This window comes from Molossus molossus, unplaced genomic scaffold (assembly GCF_014108415.1).
Source record: "Molossus molossus isolate mMolMol1 unplaced genomic scaffold, mMolMol1.p scaffold_m16_p_3, whole genome shotgun sequence".
In the NCBI taxonomy this organism is placed as follows: Eukaryota; Metazoa; Chordata; class Mammalia; order Chiroptera; family Molossidae; genus Molossus; species Molossus molossus.
In genome coordinates this window covers 120,458,925-120,480,178 of record NW_023425366.1, presented here as the reverse complement: position 1 = coordinate 120,480,178, position 21,254 = coordinate 120,458,925, and the positions used below count along the sequence as shown (strand labels likewise).

At 44.0% G+C, this 21,254-nt stretch overlaps 1 protein-coding gene across 1 annotated transcript; it reads left to right on the top strand.

Moving 5' to 3' along the window:
- The first annotated feature begins 642 nt into the window (after positions 1–642).
- Positions 643–21,047, top strand: JPT2 (Jupiter microtubule associated homolog 2). Its single transcript, XM_036280581.1, has 5 exons — positions 643–708; positions 7,848–7,996; positions 13,943–14,085; positions 17,632–17,680; positions 18,681–21,047. The coding sequence occupies exons 1-5, from the start codon at positions 665–667 to the stop codon at positions 18,866–18,868; spliced, it is 573 nt and encodes a 190-aa protein (XP_036136474.1). The 5' UTR covers positions 643–664; the 3' UTR covers positions 18,869–21,047.
- Positions 21,048–21,254: the final 207 nt, after the last annotated feature.

Sequence of the window (21,254 nt, the reverse complement as noted above, 5' to 3'; positions counted from 1 at the left end):
CACCCCTTGCTCCCTACTTATGAGTATATCTTTCTGAGGGGCCCTTCTACCCCCCCTAGGAGTGGACAGGACAGGAACTACTGAATCCCTGAACACACAATTCAGATTGGCGTCCTTTCGCCAACTACCGCATCTGTCGTTGACTAGTTTGCAAAACCCACGGTCTCCTGACAGACACATCCACTGTTCCTTCAGAATACGCAGCGGGTCAGTGCCCTTGGGGCAGCGGTTGCAGCCTAAGAAAACCGTAGACTTTGTCCAGTTCCTGCCCACCCCAGCGTGTCAGACACGCCCCAGGCTTGTGGGTCGGTTCGCTCCCGCCCAGGAAAAGATTCAGAGAGGGGGGGCCTGAGACCATCCACTAGACGCAAGGACCTACGTCCTGGCCCCGCCCACCTCGGGGGCAGCCCGCCTTCTGCCGGCCTGCTGCCCAATGCCGACGCCTTACGCTGTCAGCGCCTTCTCTCACCAATTGGCTGCGAGCGTGACCCTCTACACGCCTTCGTGTCTCGGAGAGGGGGTGGTGCCCGGCTCTGCGATAGAGTGCGGCGGCATGACTGGCGTTGGCATTGTCCAATAGGCGCGGGCGGGCGAGCCCCTAGTTGCGCGGAGCCGGGCGGGAACCGCGGCGCGGCAGGCGACGAGGCACTGGGCGTCGGGCGACATGTTCCATGTTCCGGATAGCGAGGGCGGCCGAACCAGCTCCAGGTGCAGTGCGCGAGTTTGCGAGGGTGCGGGTGCGGGCACACGGCTGCTGGAGGGGAGGCCGGCGGGTGACCTTACAAAACCGCGGCCTACGCTTCCGCGTCGGAGGGATGGGCGCACACGCGGATGTGCTCCCGCGCCCGCCAGCGTCTCAGCTGAGGGCCGGAGGTGCGCCTTTCCGCACTTTTTGTCTATAGCGCACCAGAAAGACACCGGCAGAGTGGTCTGTTGCTTCGGAACGGGCAGTTCCGGGAGCCCGGAAAAGGCGGATGTGTGTGGGGCTGCGGGGGCACCGTCTTGGAGCCTGTGCTGGCGCCCGGTGCGCTGGTGGACGGGCCTCGGGGGACGGTTGCCATCCTGAAGCCCTCTCTAATCCCGCAGCCCTGTGGAATTTACCCCTAAGTCCGCAGCCGGGGAACCAGGTCGAGCCCTCCTCTAATCCCGAAGCCTTGAAGCCAGGCTGCACCCTCCGCTAATACCGCACCCCCGCGTAGCCAGGTGGAGCTCTCTCCTAGTCCTGAAGCGGTGCCTTCTGATCCCACAACTCCGGGAGGTGGGTGGTGCCCTTCCCTAACCCCGCAGCCCAGGCGGTAAGACAGCGCTGCCCTCCCTGCTTTGCTGATGAACCAGGCCGGACGACAAATAACAGAAACAGAGACCCCGTTACTGGTCTGGGCTGGTTGTCCACCGTAGCACGCTTTTCTTTAAAGGTTTTTTTAAACTTTTTTTTTTTTGAGACAGGAAGGGGGGCGGGGAGAGACACTGTGATGTGAGAGTGGAACATGGATCAGCTGACTCCCACGGGCCCCCTCCGGGGTGAAGTCCCCAACCTGGGAATGTGCCCTGACCAGTAGTCAAACCGCAGCCTTTCAGTGCAGAGGACCTTGCCCAACTAAGCCACACTGGCCGGGGCAGCTTTCTTTTTAACTTGAAAGTGCTCTGTGTGTTGGAAGTCCGATAAGTTAGAATTGCCCGAGCTGGCGAGGTCTGTCCTGCCACTGGGGAGTTTTCTTTATTGTGAGCTCTTCAGTGACCCAGCCTCCCAAACAGAATAGAAGAGAAGATGTGTTTGAGGGTTGAGGTAAATACTATGTAGATTAGATACTAAATAAAAATGGTTTCAGCTTGCTAAAAAACCTGTACTTTTGGGTGAGTTAGGTTAGTATTCAGTGCCACACCTAATGGAACAATGACTACCAACTACCCACTTGCATTTAAATCTATACTGATAGGGGCCAGAAATTTCCCCTGGAGTGCTCAGGATGAATCAAGTTTCTGGTGCCTGGTAACTGCTGTCTGCACCATTCACACCAGCTTCTTCCCAGCACTTTCTCAGTTGTATTCAGTACACTCCTTCTTTGCTTACCTGTGTACCTGACACTGGATGCCCAGGAAATGTTGGTAAATGAATAAACGCCATGAGTAACACTGATATTATGCTGACTTCAAGCTACAGACATTAGCTGTGCTCCACACTTCTTTGGGAGATTTGTTTTTGGAGAGGATATTAAAAAAGAGAGTCTTACTTCCAGGATGTTGAAGAAGGAAAAGCAGTCTTTTTAATTGGAAGCTTTGCATTTGACCACCTTTTTTTTAAGTTAGATGAAGAGAGAGAGAAAGAAACATTGATCAGTTGCCTCCTATATACACCCTGCCTGGGGGTTGAACCTGCAACTTGGGTATGTGCCCTGACCAGGAATCGAACTGGAAACTTTTCGTTGCACGAAATGGCACTCAACCAACTGAGCCATACCAGCCAGGGTTGACCACCTTCTTAAAGCACTTGATTAGCTAGACAGGCGTTGTAGGGTTTACACTGTAATTGGCTGTGCAGGGAGGGAACCAAGTGATGGTTATAGGATCACTATCCATATTTTCTTCTCTTAAACTCATATTACCTTTTTCTTGATGGGGGATTATTTTGTATTAAAGAGATTTTGGACTCAAAGCATTTTGCTTAGCCATCATTAATCTAAGATCTTTCCTTTAAGCTGTAAAGTGAATATTTGTAAACAATTAAATCCAAGTCTGTTTCACTGCTTCTTTCCAAACCTGACCAATCCCCAAAAGCTTTTCTGACACAGGGACAAGATCTTGGAGGGTCAGGAGCATGGAGACCCCCCCCACCAAGTCTTGTTTTCTCCTTGAGCTATGTGTCTCTCTTGTCACATCCCCCTTAGTTCCTCTTTTGTATTTTGAATATCTTTGTTGAAGTGTATTGAAGGGCTACTACAAAATGAAGAAATAACTGGGAAGCAGCCACACAATGTGGTTTTATCCCCAAAATGTCTGCACTCACTAGTATTCCCACCCCCTCCCCCAAACTAGTGTCATAGTGATAACTACTGATAACGAGACTAGTGGAGCCACATCGAACCATTGTTGTGGGTTCTGTTTTTATTGAAATGTCTATTTAACTCTTAGTCTCATTTATTTGAGACCCTGTGCAATTTTGTATGACTGTGAACCCTGCATGCAGACCCCATTGCCTTTGTGATGGAGACAGTTGTTGCCTCTTCTCAGGGAGCTTGGCAGTTATGCACAGGAATCTCTGCTGCAGCATTCTTCACACCACTACCCTTTTCTTCCTTTGTTTTCAAAGGAAAATAAATTCACAAAAGGACAGAATAATAGAATAAACACGATATTTCTACCACCTCAAGTTAACATTTCATCATTTCAAATAGCTATGGTTTTTGTCCTGTGCCCCGAAGGTGCTCTTTGCTCACACAGATCGCAGTTTGGGCCTCTCCTCCAAGGATGTCTTTGGAGTTCCAGGAGCATTCAGTGCTTCTGTCACATCACTCCCGGAACACTGAAACCACCTATGCACAGCTCTAGTTTTCCCAGTAAACCTGAAGCTTCTCTGGGTCAAGGACTTGCTCTCATTCATCTTCCTATCCTCTGGGTCTTGAACAGGCTTGCCAGTGATAGGTGCTCAGTGAACATGAGTTGAACTGAATGAAGCAAGGATGAGAGGCTCAGGAGACTTGGGAGATCCAAGAAAGTAGAATGTGAGAGTCAGGGAAGCATCCTGAGAAATTTGAATCAAGATGAGTCTACCCTGCCCTGGCCAGTTTGGCTCAGCCGTTAGAGCGTCCGCCTGCGGTCCAGAGAGACCCGCGTTTGGTTCCCGCTAAGGGCACGTACTTCGGTTGCAGTTTGTCCCCGGCCCTGGTTGGTCGTGCGGGTGGCAGCCACTCGATGTGTCCCTTTCACGTCGATGTTTCTCTCTCTCTCTCTTCCTCTCTCTCTCCCTCCCACTCTATCTGTACAAAAAGATGGAAAAATGTCCTCGGGTGAGGATTAAAAAAAAAAAAAAAAAGATGAGTCTACCCTGAATCTATCTGACAATTTGTGGGACCTTTAAGGTTTAAAAGAAGACCCATGTTTTGAATAAGTTAGTAAAGTGGGAATTTTAACTCATGCCAGCATGAGACCTGGTGTTAAATTTAGTTGAGTTCTGAAGATTGCAGGTCTCTATTACCTTTTTCAAAGAGATGGCTGTGGAGACGCAAGCATGTTGGACCTTCTGTAACTAGCCAAGAAAAATATCATTGTGACCAGTACTTTGTGACATAAATACACACAGGAGTCAGATGGCCTCACTGTGTCCACCAACAAAGTGCATGATCTAAAGTCCTATTAAGCCCTTTAAGTCTAGTTAATTGGTTAGTTTCAAAATTTTTTTTCCCCTTAAACTGAAGTGATTTTTTTTCCTTCGTTAAATCCTTAAGGAAATGCTAACTGCAGCACAGGCACCCACCTTCACCATCCTCTTGAACAGACGTGGACTTTGGGCACCACTTGGAAGGCCTGCCAATTACCCACTTGGCTTCTGTGGTGTTGAGTCGCCGGCCTGCTGGTACCTCTCCAGGCTGGGGCTGGCATGTTGGCTGCCCTCTGTAAAGCAGATGCGTGCTTTCTGAGGTCCCGCTTTACAGCCATAGAATCTGAGAACTCTGTTCACTTTAAATGACAATGAATGATCAGCTCCCATTTTAGCTCTTTTGAGGAAACACTTTAAATATCCTCTTATTTTTGTAAACTAAATCTTTGACAGTGTTTGTATAGCTTTCCAGTGAGACCTAAGCTCAAATCAGAACTTTCTTGTGGTGTCAAGCTCTATAATTTCATCTGTTTCTAAATGTCACTGTTGCTTAGGACTAGTAAAAGAGGCTGGACCACTCACCAGTTTAAAACTCAATTTCAGTAGGCCTCTGTCTCTTTTAAATGCATTTATTTTATTAATCCTCACCCAAGGATATTTTTCCATTGTTTTTTTGTTTTTGTTTGTTTTAGAGAGAGTAGGAGCGGGGAAGGAGGGAAAGAGAGAAACGTCAATGTGAGAGAGGCGCATCATTTGGTTGCCTCCCGCATGACCCTGACTGGGGCCAGGGATAGAACCTGCAGTATGTGTGTTTGACTGGAATTGAACCCTTGATACCCTTTGGTCCACAGACCAACATTCTAACTGCTGAGCCAAACCATCCAGAGCTTAAGATGCATTTTAAAAAACCTTTCTAGGTGTTCCAAAAAGATGCTATGAATTCAGCATGTTGCTGCTTTGTGAAAATTTAATTCTTCAGTTACTGAGATATCGACTTATGGTCCTGATCTTCCTCTTTTGAAATGTCCACTTTAAAACCTCCAAGTTGTACTCAGCCGGTGTGGCTCAGTGATTGAGCATCAGCTTATGCACCAAGAGGTCACCAGTTTGATTCCTGGTCAGGGCACATGCCCAGGTTGTGGGCCTGATCCCTAGTGGGGGGCGTGCAGGAGGTGGCCAGTCGATGTTCTCTCTCATCGATGTTTCTATCTCTCTCTCCCTCTCCCTCCCTCTCTCTCTGAAGTCAATATATTTAAAAACAAAAATAGCCCTGGTCAGTTTGGTTCAACAGTTAGAGCATTGGCCCGCAGACCAGAGACTCCTGGGTTCAGTTCCCGCTAAGGGCACGTACCTCAGTTGCAGTTTGTCCCCGGGCCCTGGTTGGGGTTGTGTGGGTAGCAACCAGTCGATGTGTCTCTCTCACATCTATGTTTTTCTCTCTCTCTCTCTCTTTTCCTCCTTCTCTCCCTCCTGCTCTGTCTGAAGATAAATGCAAAAATATCCTCGGATGAGGATAAAATTTTTTTTAATAAAAGTAAAATTAAACTTCCAGATTGCGCATGACTGTTTCCCAAAGATGGAGACTTCAGCGTAGATACAGCTGTTATTGAGTGAGCAATAGGAATGCCACTCACTATTCTTTGTAGGTGTTTAATTAAAATCAACCTCCAAGTGTGCTCTTCCTCTCAGGAGTATGCCCCTGCCTTTTTTTTCCACTTAGGTGTGCATCTCCTAAACTCTAAGGGTCCCCACAAGACTTGTAACCAGGGGAGCAATGGGCAGCAATAGCTTGTCTCAAGCTAACCCCCTGAACCTTTCTCCAAGGCCCCCTTTCCAGTGAGCCAAAGTGGCCCCACCTGGGCTCTCCTGTTGCTTCTTTCTAAGCCTGCCCTTGCTTCACTGTCCTCAGCTTTAATAAACATACTCTCAAAAAGAAAGTCCTCCCGGTGTGGCCCAGTGGATTGAACCCTTTCCCATGGACTGAGGTCCCAGTTCAATTCCTGGTCAGGGCACATACCTGGGTTTTGGGCTTGATCTCCAGTGGGAGGCATGCAGGAGTCAGCCGATTGATGTTTCTCACTCATTTCTATGTTTCTGTCTCTCTCCCTTCCTATCAAAAAAAAAAAATCAATAAAAACTTTAAAAAACCCTCATAGAAGGTCAGTGTGTTGAGAGATGAAACTTGGTGCATGTGCATTGATCTGAAATAAACAGTGGTGCTGGCAGGTGTGTTCTCTGATTTCTGATGTTCAACATTTTACTGGTTATACTAGACTTTAGTACCGGAGATGATTATCCTGGTGTAGATTCTCAGGACTCACCTGGATTAATGTTGGTAGCACTCCCCATGGTCTAAGCTAACTCTTCTCAATAGAAATGTGAGCCACATGAGGAGTTTTAAATTTTCTTAATTTACATTAAAGAAAGTAAAATGAATCAGGAAAATCAATTTTAATAGATGTAATTCAACTAATATGTAGAAAACACTATTTCAACGTGTGATCTATATAAAAGACAAGATTAAACAGATATTTTGCCTTTTCCTCTTCAAAATCTGATGTGTACTCTATACTTACAGCACATCTGCGTCCTTACTTTCACATCCAAGTGCTTATTAGCCACAGTGGCCAGTGGCTGCCCATCTGAAGACCCAGCTTTGGGTCAGGCTTGATCTTTGGTTAAATGGAGAGCTTCCTCATTTCTTGGAGGCCTTTAAGAGGCATTAGGGTATAGTTGGAGTTCCAGATCCAGACTGCTTGGGCCTAGATCCTGACTCTGCTACTCCTTGTGTGGGCTGTCTCGTGATTTCTCTTTTTATCAGATTCAGGGTCTGTGAAAATAATTTCTGCATTAGAGGGCTGTGTGTAGATCTTTGGAACAGTAGCTGGCTTATGGTAAGCACTTAGCAAATATAAGCCACAGTATTAAACGCCACTGAATTTGTTTATAGTATTAAACACTATTGTATACTAATTATAATTTGTATTAAATTCTACTGTATGTGGCTCAATTTGCCTGTTTTTGGGAAACTTCAGTTTACTTATAAGAGATCTCAGGAATAATTTCAAAATATACATGTTTCAAGAGGGTTTTGGGCATAACCAAGACATACAAAGAAAACTTTTTTTTCCCTTTATTGATTTAAGAGAGAGAGGAAGGGAAAGCAAGAGACAGAAACATTGATGAGAGAGAACATCGATTGGTTGCCTCCTGCTTGCCCCCCACTGGAGATTTGGCCCACAACCTGGGCATTTGCCCTGACCAGGAATCGAACTGGCGATCTCTTGGTGCATGAGTCGACGCTCAACCACTGAGCCACACTTGCCAGGCATACAAAGAAAACTTTTAAGGAAATCTTAGGGCAGTAAAGGAAGTTTGCAATCTGGCTGTCTGTAAACTAGCCATGTCAGTATGGAATAGTTGTGGGGTATGATTTTTCCATAGGCGTTAAGAAAATACATGTACCCTGTCTAGATATGGACATTGAGGTCCAGGTCATTGTCCATCACTTACGCTTGCTCTGTGCTTACAGGGCTGCGAAGCCCCCGGGAGGAGCATCAAGTGATCTTTTCGGAAGTCCAGAAGAAGTTGTTCCTTCTAGCCGACCCAACAGGATGGCATCAAATATTTTTGGACCAACTGAAGAAACTCAGAACATGCCTAAGAGGACCAACCCTCCAGGTATGGGCCTTTGTGACTCATTTGTCCTTTGGCCTCTACCTGTTATTTAGCTGCTCTTTTGATAAAATATTCTTTTTCTTATTGTGGCCAGTGTTGCACAGTGGTTAGAGCATCAACCCGCGACCCTTCGATTCTAAGTCAAGGGCATGTACCCGGGTTGCAGGTTTGATCTCTGCCTTCGGTTGGGGTGTGTGCAGGAGGTAACCAATTGATGTGTCTCTCTAACATCAATGTTTTCTTCCTTCCTTCTCCCTCCCTCCCTCTAACTCTAAAAATCAATGCAAAAAAATATCCTTGTGTGAATATTAACAAAAAAATTTTTTTTTCTTTATATTGATCCTTTCGTATATTTTCTGGTATAGGATATCCCTGTCATGCATCAGAGTTCTAGAAAGTGAGAAAGATTTTTTCCTGTCTTTTACTTGAAGGTAGCTCGGTCATTCTTGAATTCTGCCTCTCTAGCAACAGATATCGACTGGGTGTAGGCACTGAGGATGCAAAGGCTGATGGTGGGATTCTGGCTCCTGCCAGCAGGGAGACTTGAGAGGGAGGGAGAGAGAAACATCATGGTGGATCGAACCTTCAACCTTTTGGTGCCCAGGAAAATTAGCACTCCAACCAACTGAGCCACCTGGCAAGGACAGGAAGAAAGGGTATTTTTATTTTATTTTATTTTTTTTATTTTTATTTTTTTTTATCCTCACCCGAGGATATTTTTCCATTTTTTTGTACAGATAGAGTGGGAGGGAGAGAGAGGAAGGGAGAGAGAGAGAGAAACATCGACGTGAAGGGACACATCGAGTGGCTGCCACCCGCGCGACCAACCAGGGCCGGGGACAAACTGCAACCGAAGTACGTGCCCTTAGCGGGAACCGAACCCTGGTCTCTCCGGACCGCAGGCCGACGCTCTAACCGCTGAGCCAAACTGGCCAGGGCTTATTTTATTTTTTTAAGCTTTTTTTTTTTTGTGGTACATGCCCCTAGCGGGAACCGAACCCAGAACTCTCTGGTCCGCAGGCCGACGCTCAACCACTGAGCCAAACTGGCCAGGGCTATTTTATTTTATTTATTAATTTTATTCATTTTTTTGTTAATCCTCACTGAGGATATTTTTCCATCAATTTTTAAATAGAGTAGGGTGGGGGGAGAAACATTGATGTAAGAGAGACATATCAATTGTTGCCTCCCACATGACCCTGACCAGGGCCAGGGACTGAACCTGCAACCCAGATATGTGCCCTTGACCAGGAATCAAACCCAAGACCTTTCAGGTTGACGCTCTGACCACTGAGCAAAACCAGGCAGGGCAGGAATGGTATTTTTCATCAGCTTTTTGGTGGGATTGAAGCTCTAAAAAAGGATAACTTGGTCTAGTACACGTCTATATAGTTCTTACCCTACATTCTGGTGGTTACAGTGGGAGAGCTTCTTAGAACAGTTTTCCTTGGCTGATAGACTGTCTGGTTGAGTGACCACACATTGGTAGTTACCTGAGGAGCTGTCCTCTGTCTATATCCATGAGGAAAAATGAGGTTCATTCAATCCTTAAAGATTGGAGAGGCCAGACACAGGAATCAGTATTTCAGACAAATAATAAAATCAAGCAGAACCAGAATTAGAGCTGCTTGCTACTCTACTTCAGTTCTGGATATATATGCACATGCGCGTGTGTGTTGTGGTGGGGGTGTTTTTGACAGCTATATGTACTACTTGACCAAACCCAGAGAAACAAAAGCAGTAGATTCAAAAGCTAAAAGCTATTGTTTTGTTTGATTGGTCGGGGAGAAGGAGATTGGTGTAGATATAGTTATAGTAGAGAAGCAGGTAGTTTTACTAAGTGAGTAGTGTTCTCACTGTATCCAGTTTATGGGTGTAAGGCCAGGAGTGGTTACCCTGGACATCCTTTGTACCAACAATAGCATAACAATGGGTCACGTGGCAGATCGAATCAAATCTGAGGCACCTGAAGGTGGACAAGCCAGTTTCCTTGGCCTTGACTCAGCAGAGTGCATATCTGGAGCTGTCCATGGGGTGTCAGGTTCTCTGGAAAGTGTGGCAATGTGGGGATAGTGCTACTCAGAATCTGGGAGCTGGTAGCATCTATATGATTGGTGATAGTTATATGGGTGTTTGCTTTGTCTTTGTTATAGTTGTGTCTTACAAACTTTTCTGTTATGATCCCCCAGCTCTCATGTCCAGTGGGCACCCAGGGCCCCTCTTGACTGGAGAGTGAGAAAGCCTCTGTTGTCTGTGGTTACAATGTGTATCAGCAACCAGCATGATTCCCTTTGCGGGGTTCCTGCTTCTTGTGGTCCTGTTGTTTGGGGTTTGTTTTCTGTCCTGCCAAGTGCTCTTTAAAACTATCTGTGATGAATTCTCAAGGGAAGCTGGAAACAGAAAACTGCTAGTTGTTTCCACACCCCCAGACCTAAACTCCTGCCCTCATTTCTTGTTTAGTCTTGCAGACTTAGCCAGCACAACCCTTCAGTGAGAGGCCCTGATTGAGAAAAGTGTGCAGGGCAGATTGTTGTGACTCAGTATATAAGTCACTGAAAATTTACCAAGGATTGTCATATCCAGTGTTTCATTTACTCCTCATTTGTGTGTTTTGCTGATCACCTGGTTTATATCTTCCACAAATTGTTTTTCCTGATAGTCTAACAATACTTGATATATGTGAATTTAATATCTGCCAGGGAATATGCTAAATACTCTACGTGTATTTATTTGGTTCTCTTTGCAACCCTAGGAGGTAGATGGTGTTACCCCCTTTATAGAGGAGAAAACTGAGGCTCAGGAAGGTTCACTGGCGTATTAAGCACTACAGCTCATTGGTAGCAGAACTAGCCTTTGCATATGGGTTTTCCTGGCTCTAGAGCTCCAAACTTACCTCCTGTGGAATTGTTGGATGATTTAAAATACTGATAGATACTTCCAACTAGTCTTCTATGGGTGGCCAGTACTCAACATGACATGTACGTTCAAAAACAACTGTATTGTTTTGGGTTGGACATATACACAGTAAAACTATGAAAGAAATAATGAGTTTGTGGTTTCTAGAAAATTCAGGCATGTGATGATGTGGAGTGATGGGGAAGGGATACGCAGGTTTCTGGGAGCTGGGAGCGTCTGTACAATCTGGTGGTATGTACATGGATGTTTGCTTTGTCTTTATTTGTGATAGTTGTGTTTTATGAACTTTTCTGTTATGTTTCACAATTTAAAAAATGTTTTTAAATGAGCAGTACCTCTAGCCAAAACCTTCCAATTGAGTTACTTTTTTTTTTAATCCTCACCCGAGGACATTTTTGCATTTATCCTCAGATAGAGAGGGGGGAAGAGAGAGAGAGAGAGAAACATCAATGCGAAAGAGGCACATCGAGTGGCTGCCACCCACATGACCCCAGCCTGGGGTGGGGACAAACTGCAACTGAGGTACGTGCCCTTAGTGGGAACCAAACTCGGGACTCTCTGGTCCGCAGGCTATGACACTCTAACCGCTGAGCCAAACTGGCCAGGGCTTGAGTTACTTTTATATATATATATATATATATATATATATATATATATTTTTTTTTTTTTTTTTTTTTTTTTTCCTTCCTATATTGATTTTAGAGAGAGAGGAAGGGAGAGGGAGAGATAGATAGAAAACATTGATTGGCTGCCTCCTGCATGCCCCCCACTGGGAATCAGGCCCACAACCTGAGTATGTGCCCTGACCGGGTATTAAACCAGTGGACCTCTTGGTGTGTGGGTCAGTGCTCAACCAGTGAGCCATACCGGCCAGAAATATTTACTTTTATCTAACCTTTTTTTAAAAGCTGAATATGCATTTTAAAAATAATTTACTTCAGTATAACCAGAAACAATGCGATAAGGAAATGATACTCAAACGGTAGTTTTTCTTCACTTTGCGGTCTAGACATTTTTGCTGACTACACACTGTTAATGACAGCAGCCCAGCAGCATTACTGAGGGCTTATCCACTTCATGTATATTAACTGTTGTATCTCACCAATCACCCCAGGAAGGTACTATTATTATTTATACTTCATTAGCATGGAGAAAATGGAAACAAAAGAAGGTTGAGGTCGCTTATCTGGGCTCACAGAGTAAGTGACTGAGCAGGGTCTCTACCCAACAGTCTGGTCACAAATCAGCTGCCCTTATATCATGTGGTGCTGGTTTCCCAGCCCGAGTTTCCAACTTGGTGTCTATGGCTCCCTTGGTTTAGGTTTGTAATCACCCTAATGTTATGTGAATGTGTGTGTGCACATTTTCCTGCATAGCGGTCCCACATATTCTGTGTTCTCCCACCTGAAAAAGGCAGGGAACCCTAATCCAGCCACTCCTTTCTATGCACTATGATTCTATGTGTCCCCTAGTAGACTGCCATCCCAGAAGGCCACTCTGCTCAAGAATGACTCCAGCAATGGGCTCTGACGGCTGTCGAGAGAACAAATCCCCAGTGGAGCCTCCTCCCCTCAGAGCCCACATGGAGCTCGTCATCCATATTGTTCTTTTGTTGTTGTTGTTCAGATAGAGTGGGAGGGAGAGAGAGAAACATTGACGTGAAAGGGACACATCAAGTGGTTGCCGCCCGCACAACCCAACCAGGGCCGGGGACAAACTGCAACCGAGGTATGTGCCATTAGTGGGAACCGAACCTGGGTCTCTTTGGACTGCAGGCTGACTCTCTGACCACTGAGCCAAACCAGCCAGGGCATCCATATTGTTCTTAAGGGTTCATGGCCTTCTGTTGAAATGGTATGGATTTTTATGGCCAAGAAATGACTGGAACCACTTTTCCTTATTCAGATATAAGCAAAAAAGAATACCTCTTTTTTTTTTAACATTTAAGACATTGTGTGCTGTGTAGATTGTTTTGCTCCTTTTTTTACTGAACAGTGTGTCCAGTACATAGAAAATACAGCCAGTATTTGTTGAGCATTTATGTCCCGGGCATTGTTCTAAGCATTTGACATATGAGCTACAGTAAATCATTGAGTCTTCTCATAGTGCTGTGAAGAAGGTCCTTTTATTACCCCATTCTATGGTTGAGGAATTTGGGGCACAGAAAGGCCAAGTAACTTGTGTATGGTCGTATAACTAGTCAGTGGAATGCATCCTTCCTCCTGTAAGATAAATTGTTGGTGCACCAGGTCCATGATCATTGTGGTCCCACCTCCACTTAGCATGGCACTCTGGAAAGGGGGTGCGTGCTTGGTGTTTGCTGAGTGAAGAGATGATCTGCTGGTTTTGTATAGTAGCCATCTTTCTGCTTAATATAGGGCATTTAAACATTTACTTTTCATGTCCAGGCCTTAGTCATCAGATTATAAGAAGTTACATTTTAGATGCATATTTTGATTGTGGCTTATCAGGTCAGTTATAATTGGCAGGAAAGATGTTAAATGTCCTTGATTTGCTGACATACCAAGTTGTCACTGGAAGTTCCAGCCAGAATAAGGTCATAAAATGACTGCTAAATGTTATTTTCCCTATTACAGGTTTGCCTATAACAGGGCATGTTATTAAATTCAGTTCTGTCTGACCTAAAAATTTAGAAGCTTTTTGTTTTAATCTATGAAAGAACTTTTCATGGGTTTAATGAAGAAGATTCTCCAACAACAAAAAAGCATGGAAAGTTAAGGGGCAAAGAAATTCGAAAGGAGAAAATGTTGTTTTATGCCATCTCACTATCTTGCCTCCAGCAGCCAACCCATTTCAGCTCAGTTCCAGAAATGAAGGCTTCAGCAGGCATCTGGTGAAGGGGCTAAATTTGACATAGATCTTTAGGAACTCTTACTCTCCCAGCCTTGTTGGCCTGAAGTCAGGACTAGACTAGGGTGTTATTATGAGAGGAGGTCTCTGAAGTAGTGAATGTGGAAGGCAGGAGCAGGTGGACATTCTGGATTGCTCACTGTTTTGTGATTGTTTCTGCAGGGGGGAAAGGAAGTGGTATCTTTGAGGAATCAACACCTGTGCACGCTCGACAGCGTCTGAACCCACCTGGTGGGAAGACCAGTGACATTTTTGGGTCCCCAGTGACTGCCACTTTACCCTTGGCACATCCAAACAAACCCAAGGTATGGACTACATTCGGATAGCAGACATGAAAGTAAGAAAAGCAAACATTGAGCCAAGTTCTTTTTTCAAAAGCTGTGAGGCCTTGACATGTTATTAGGAAGAGACAAGAAGGGTGACGTTGGTTTTCCTGGGTGCAGTCATTAGTAATTGAGTTTTGAAGCTCCCCTGAGTCATCGGAGAAGTAGATTCCAACCCATGATGACTGAGCCCTGGGGGAAGCTGGTCTTAGTGTGTCGATGGCAGCAACTGCCACTTCAGATAGGCTATTGCTCGTCTCTGCACATCACTGAGGGGTGGTAAGAATAGTTATAAAATGGATCATATAAAGAGTTCACATTTCACAAAAATTTTACAATTTTTAGTGGTCATTAATAAATACAACTGCATTGGATTCAAATTCACCAAGTATTTAGAATTCATGGGTTCCCTAATTATATTTTGTTGTTGTTGTTAATCACCACCCAAGAATATTTTTCCTTTTTTTTTTTTTAGATAGAGTGGAAGGGAGGGATGGGGGTAGGGCGGGGGGAAGAGAATCATCTATGTGAGAGAGACACATAGTTGGTTGCCTCCCATACGACCCCTACTAGGGTTGGGGATTGAACCTGCAACACAGGCACATGCCCTTGACCAGAAATTGAACCCATGACTCCTTGATCCATGGGCTGACACTCTAACCATGGAGCAAAACTGACCAAAGTGAAAATTGCCATTTATTTATTTATTTATTTATTTATTTATTATTGTGCTAATTAATTAATTTATTTTTGTTACAGATGTTTCTCCTTTTTCCCCCCACTGATTCCCTCTTCCCCCTCCCTCCCCGCCCTGTCCTCAGCTTTGTTGTCCATGTCCATTTTTCATGCATACATGCATGAAAGTTGCCTTTTATAAAAGTACTCCAGAATATAATTGAAGAAGGAATAACAATTCAAATATCACAAATATCAAATATCAAATTTTGCAGACTTGTAATGAAATTGTGGATCTAGGCAGTGATCATCAGTGGCTCCTAACATCACAAAACTAGAGACAAACCAAGAACTATGGGACCCATAATAGAAGGCCATTGTGGACAACCTTTGATTATCAAAAAAGCAGGACCAAATTAGATGAAACCTCATATTAGTTGACATCATAGGGACTCAGTCAGAGTTATCCAAAATATAGGAAATGAATGGGAGAGTGGAGAGATATCCTTAAGACTTAAGAACACTATCCCTATCAAAGTCCCAATGATGCTTTTTTGAAACAATAGGAAGATCCATCTTAAAATTCTTATGAAGTCTCAAGGGACCCCAAGTAGTCAGTCTTAAAAATGAAGAACAAGGTTGGAGTCTCACTCTTCTCAATTTCAAATTTTACTACAGTAATCAAAACAGTGTGCTACTGGCATAAAGATAGACATATAGACCAGTGGAATAGAATTGAGAACCAAGAAATAAATTATTTCATTTATGGTTAATTGATAGGTCTACAGAGTGCCAAGATCATTCGGTGGGGGCACGAACAATCACTTCAACAGATGGTGCGGGGGAAATTGGATATGCACATGCATAAAACTGAAGGTGGACCCTTACTTTGCGCCATATACAAATATTAACTAAAAGTGGCCCACTTCGTGTTGTTGAGCATCATTCCATGCACCAAGAGGTTGCCGGTTTGATTCCTGGTCAGTTACATGCCCTGGTTTTCGGTTTGATCCCCACTGGAGGGGGCGTACAGGAGACAGCTGATCGATGTGTCTCTCTCATCGATGTTTCTCTATCTCTCTCCCCCTTTCTCTCTCAAATAAATAAATGAATAATAATAATAATAATAATCATAAAGAATTATTATAACCAAACAACAAAAAGTTAACCCAATTCAAAAATGGGTAAAGGGCCCTGGCTGGTTTCGCTCAGCAGTTAGAGTATCGGCCCACAGACCAAAGAGTCCTGGGTTCGATTTCAGCAACAGCATGCATCTCAGTTGCAGTTTGTCCCCAGCCCAGTTGGGGTCGTGCAGGTGACAACCAGCGATGTGTCTCACGTCGATGTGTCTGTCTCTCTCCCTCTCTCTCTCTCTCTCTCTCCCCCTCCCTCCCTCCCTCTCTCCCTGAAGATAAATGTAAAAATACCTTCAGATGAGGATTTTTTTTTTTAATTAAGAAATTAAAATTTTTTTTTAAATGGGCTAAGAGTCCTGGCTGGTTTGGCTCAGCGGTTAGAGCATCAGCCTGCGGACCAAAGAGGCCTGGGTTTGGTTCCCACAAAGGGCACATACCTTGGTTGCAGTTTGTCCCCGGCCCCAGTTGAGGCTGTGTGGGTGGTGACCAGTCGATGTTTCTCTCTTACGTCGATGTTTCTCTCTCTCTCTCTCTCTTCCTCCCTCTCTCCCTCCGGCTCTATCTGAAGATAAATGCAGAGGATGTCCTCGGGTGAGGATTTTTAAAAAATGGGCAAAGGACTTGAATAGACATTTCTTCAATCAACAAATGAAAAGATGCTCAACATTGTTAGTAATTAGGGAAAGGCACATGAAAACTACAATGAGGTACCACTTCATACCCACTAGGATGGCTATTAAAAGAAAAAATAATAAATGTTGACAAGGATATGGAAAAATTGAAACTTTCATACATTGTTGTTGAGGATGTAAAACGGTTCAGGTACTGGAAAACAGTTGCAGTTTTCTGAAAAAATTTAAACCATAGGATTCAGCTCTTCTACTCTTAAGTACGTATCCCCAAAATTTGAAAACAGGAACTCAGATACTTGTACACCTATTTTAATAGCATTACTTACAATGATGCTATTAAACAACCCAGTGTCAGCCAACAGATGAATGGATAAATAGAATGTGTTATACACATATAATGGGATATTGAGCTGTAAAAAGGAAAAATACATGCTACAATGTGGATGAGCCTTGAAAACATATCCTAATATTCTAAAATTTGACTAGGTGTTAGACATTTAAGGAATTGGTTATTTTCTCAGTTGTGAGAATGTTATGTTTTATTTTTTAAAGGACAGTTTCAAGAGCCATGTCTTCAATTATTTATGGGTAAATGAAATTTCTGAAATTTGCTTTAAAATAATTCCACAAGTGGGTGGAGAGTTTGAAGTTGGGAGAAATGTGTGGCCGAGACCAGGATGACAGTGAGTTGATGTCATTGCAGCTTTACAGCAGATTATGAGGGGATTCATAGTGCTACTTTGTTTATGGTTTAAATTGTCCATAATAAGAACATTTTTATGTTTTTGTTAATTTTTAGAGTGGAAGAGGGGAGGGGGAGACAGAGAGAATCATTGATGTGAGAGAGACACATTGATTGGTTGCCTTTCAAAGGACCCCAACCTGGGCCAGAGATTGAACCTGCAACCATACAGTCCATGGACCAATGCCCTAACCACTGAGCCAAACCAGTCAGGGCTGAAAACATTTTTAGAAGTTAAAAATTAACCCAAGCCATCCATCCATGCCTTGATTCTCATCATCCATCTGAATGAGGGTGAAAAGTTTCTGAATCACATATTGACCTGGGGTTTGCCTTGTTGTAGGACCACGTGCTCTTGTGTGAAGGAGAAGACCCAAAATTGGACCTTAAAGGTGAGTTTCTGTTTCTTGTCCCCTCCCCTAAGTGCTCTCACTCCGGAAGAGTTGCTGGTGCACCCCAGAGGATGAGGTAATATTCCTGTTCTATTTGCAGGTCAGCTGACAAAACAAGGCAAAGTTGTGTTTATTGCTGGGAGGATTTAGTATTTGAAGAAGGCCAGGAAATTGGGCTGTAATTTCTGGTAAAAGCTTTCCAACTGGTCACCAGTGGGTTTTTTTTTTCACTTCTTGTCATTACTAATCAGCCTAGGCCTAATACCAAGCCAATAGATCTTTTGAAGGGAAGGGCAGGGATCCAAAGTCTGCAATATACCTGTGACCAAGGGTAGCAGTAGCAGAACTAATGCGGAAAGGAATGGCATAAGAAGAGCAGGACAGGAAGGATCAGAAGGGAGAATGTGAGGCCTGCATGTGGTGGGGAGAGCTGGTGCCTCCATAATCCGTTACAGGGAATGAGCTGCCCCATAGTAGGGCTAGATGTCAGACTCTGAGTCCCACTGTTGTTCTCTAAGCTGACTGTGAGCACTGATTTCTGCCTTTGGGTCACCATTTCCCTCAATTGATGACCAAGATACATGGGAATTTGTTCATTCAAAAAATCCAGACTAGTAGTGTCAGAAAACCTCACTTCATCTTGCTAGACCCTCCAGTTAAGACTAGCTTCCTCTTTTCATGCTCACTTTGAGATAGTTTGTTTTTTATATTTAAGGTAAAAAAAAAAATGCGAGGGAATGGAGTCCCAACAAATATATAAGACGTAATGAACTTATTTAGGAATTTATCAAGAATTGTTGATAGTACTTAGCCTCAACTTTATGCCCAGTTCAAGAATAATCAGTGAGTTCTTGGTACAGATGGAAGCCTTGCTCTGTTTTTCCCATTACAGTATGTCTTCTTACTGGCTGGTCTGTGTCACAGACTTTTCATGTGTACAGCTTGCCCATCCAGGTATTGGGGAGTCTCTAATGGGGTGGTTTGCTGCTTTGTTCCACAGCCCCAGCGAGCACCTTGCCCAGAGAAGAGCCGGGTGAGAAAGGTGGCCCAAGAGAAGCAGACCATGTCCAGGAGCCCCAGCCCATGCCCGCGGTTGACAGCCATGAGCCCAGGCTGGGTCCACGGCCTCGATCTCACAACAAAGTCCTGAATCCACCTGGAGGCAAATCCAGCATCTCCTTCTACTAGAGAAGTTATTGCTTCCCCTGTAGCCACACAAGAAACTTGAGAGATAGGATTTCAAATATAGTTTTATTTAGCCCAAAGGAATGGGGGTGGGGAGAGGGTCTGTCGTTTATCTGAAGCCACTGCTCAGGCTCCATTGCCACCATGAGAGCCACAGAAGACCTCACCTTCCAGACTGCCGAGAGACATTTTTGTGGGGGGAAAATGTGACTCCTTGCTGAACACTCATTTATAATTTTGGATGTGATAGGAACTCTCAGATGGGCTGGGTGGGGAGCTGGTGCAAGGCTTCAGGAGGACCTGATGAAGTGGGATTTTTCATGTCCTTTCTGCATAGGTGATCTGCCAGCCAATTGGCTATCTAGGAATCACTTCACACAGTAGCAGAGTTTAAAGCCTTAGAAAGAAAGCCCAAAACAACCTGTATGTTGGGCATAAGCCGAAATACTAGTCTCCGTTCTTGAGACTACTGCTGCTAAATCCTGAGGCCTCATTTGCACTCAGGCACAGTATTCTGCAGTCTTTTCTTGAAACATTTTTCTCGGCAGCTGTCAACAAAAACCAAAAAGTTATTTTCAGTCTTATGCTTTATGGAGACATTTTGTATCCCAATCCTCTGGTGTGATCTGCCTTTCACTCATGAGGGACTGGTCTCGGTCTCTTCACAGACTGATTTAGCTTGTGAATTATTTCTTTTTTTTCTCTCATCCTTAAGTCTCGGCCTTAGCTCTTCCCCAGTGATGTGGACAGTTCCTTTGTGTGCCTGGCTCACTGACTTCTGTAAGACTAAAATTCTGTCCAGACACATAATTGGGTTACTTAAATCCTTCGTGGGTCTTACTTTGTTCCTCTTGACACTGGGAAGAAGAGATGCTTGAGAACCTTGAGTTCTTAGGTTCGAATTATTTAATAATATCTAAAGAGCTATTCTTAAACACCAGCTTTACATAAGTGACTATTGACTCTGATCTGTTTCTGACACCTCTCTAGAAAAAAGTCCACTGCTCAGGTACACCAAAGAGGAAGAAAACTTTGCTTAGGCCACCCTTTGTAAAGCTTTGCAGAACCTTTGGACCATGTTCAGTTTCCAGAAGAGACTTGGAGATCTTGGGCTATGAGATCAAGTAGTGTAGAAGCAAAGCCTCAACTGGTCAATTCTGTATCAGCAAAGCTAACGGCCTGGCAAGTCATGTTGCTTTAATCTTTTGGGCAGAAGTTTCTCCCGTTCAGCCTCCTAAGGGTTATAGTCTCCATCACTCATGCTGGACCAGTAGTTAACAGAGGAGAGTGAGTTTATGTGTGGTGGCTGTTGGTATGAGTGCCCACAGAGCTAATGCCAGGTGCTAGAAATGTCTTCACTTATTAAAATTGAGAAAAGAAACACCTGTGTTTAGTTACAACCACAGTGGCTGAGACACTAAGTGCCTGCAGGAGCTGCCTGCCAAACCCCGCTGCTTATACCCGGCACATTGAGGGGATCTGCATGTGGCCTTGTCAGCCAAAGAGTTTCCCTCCTTTCAGTTGTCCTGCTGACTTTGGAGCCAAGAAATAACTCATTTAATGTGACTTTATCAGTTACTTCCTGTCCCATGTTTCCAATGGTCATTTTTAAGAGACTTGTTTGGAATTCCGAGCACTTTTTCCCCCATTAAAATATGTCATAAGTGGTGGTTAGCTTTTAATCCCAAACACACTAACTTGTTTAACTTACAATAAAATGTGCTAATGGTGGAAATGAACTGCCATTTATAACTACATTTTGTTTTTTAATATATAAGGAAATAATGTGTGAATTTCAAATTGGGTTGCTAGGAAGAACCCTGATGTACTGCTGGCCCTTTTGGCTACACCCCCGCCCTCACCATCAGCTGAATGAGAGGAAGAACTCTAGTTCTGTCCATTGGCAGGGATTCCTGAACTCTTAGCATTCTGTTCCCAACCACTAACCTGCATTGAAAAATGACCAGTCCGTATTTTTATTAAGCCTTAAAACTTTATGTACATTTGGTGCCAACTTTTTTCTAGAGCTGTATCAAAAACAGCAAACTTGTACTCACATCACAATGTAATTTTGATAGAAACATTTTGTTATTTTTACAAGGCAGATTTGGGTAACAATTAAACTTAGTAATTGAATTTGAATTAAACTTAGTAATTATGTGCTCAGTTTTTGCCTATTTGTTGTCTGTGTGGGTACATACACACTTTCCTTAACGTCTATTCCCCAAAGTGCCTGACCTTGCTCCTTCCTACACAGCTTTTCATCAGTGAGTGGGTTTGTCTTTTTATTCCACTTAGCCAGAGAATGCCCAAACTAGCCTTCTCTGAGGTTATGGATTTAGATTCTTTTATTTGAAAACCAAAGATTTAGCTTTGGGTATAGTGAGCA

Bases quoted from the DNA above. Each gene is read 5' to 3' on its own strand.
- JPT2 (XM_036280581.1), top strand. From the start codon at position 665: ATGTTCCATGTTCCGGATAGCGAGGGCGGCCGAACCAGCTCCAG. The intron at 14,086-17,631 runs GTATGGACTACA...GCCTTGTTGTAG, and splicing joins CACATCCAAACAAACCCAAG to GACCACGTGCTCTTGTGTGA. The intron at 17,681-18,680 runs GTGAGTTTCTGT...TTTGTTCCACAG, and splicing joins CCCAAAATTGGACCTTAAAG to CCCCAGCGAGCACCTTGCCC.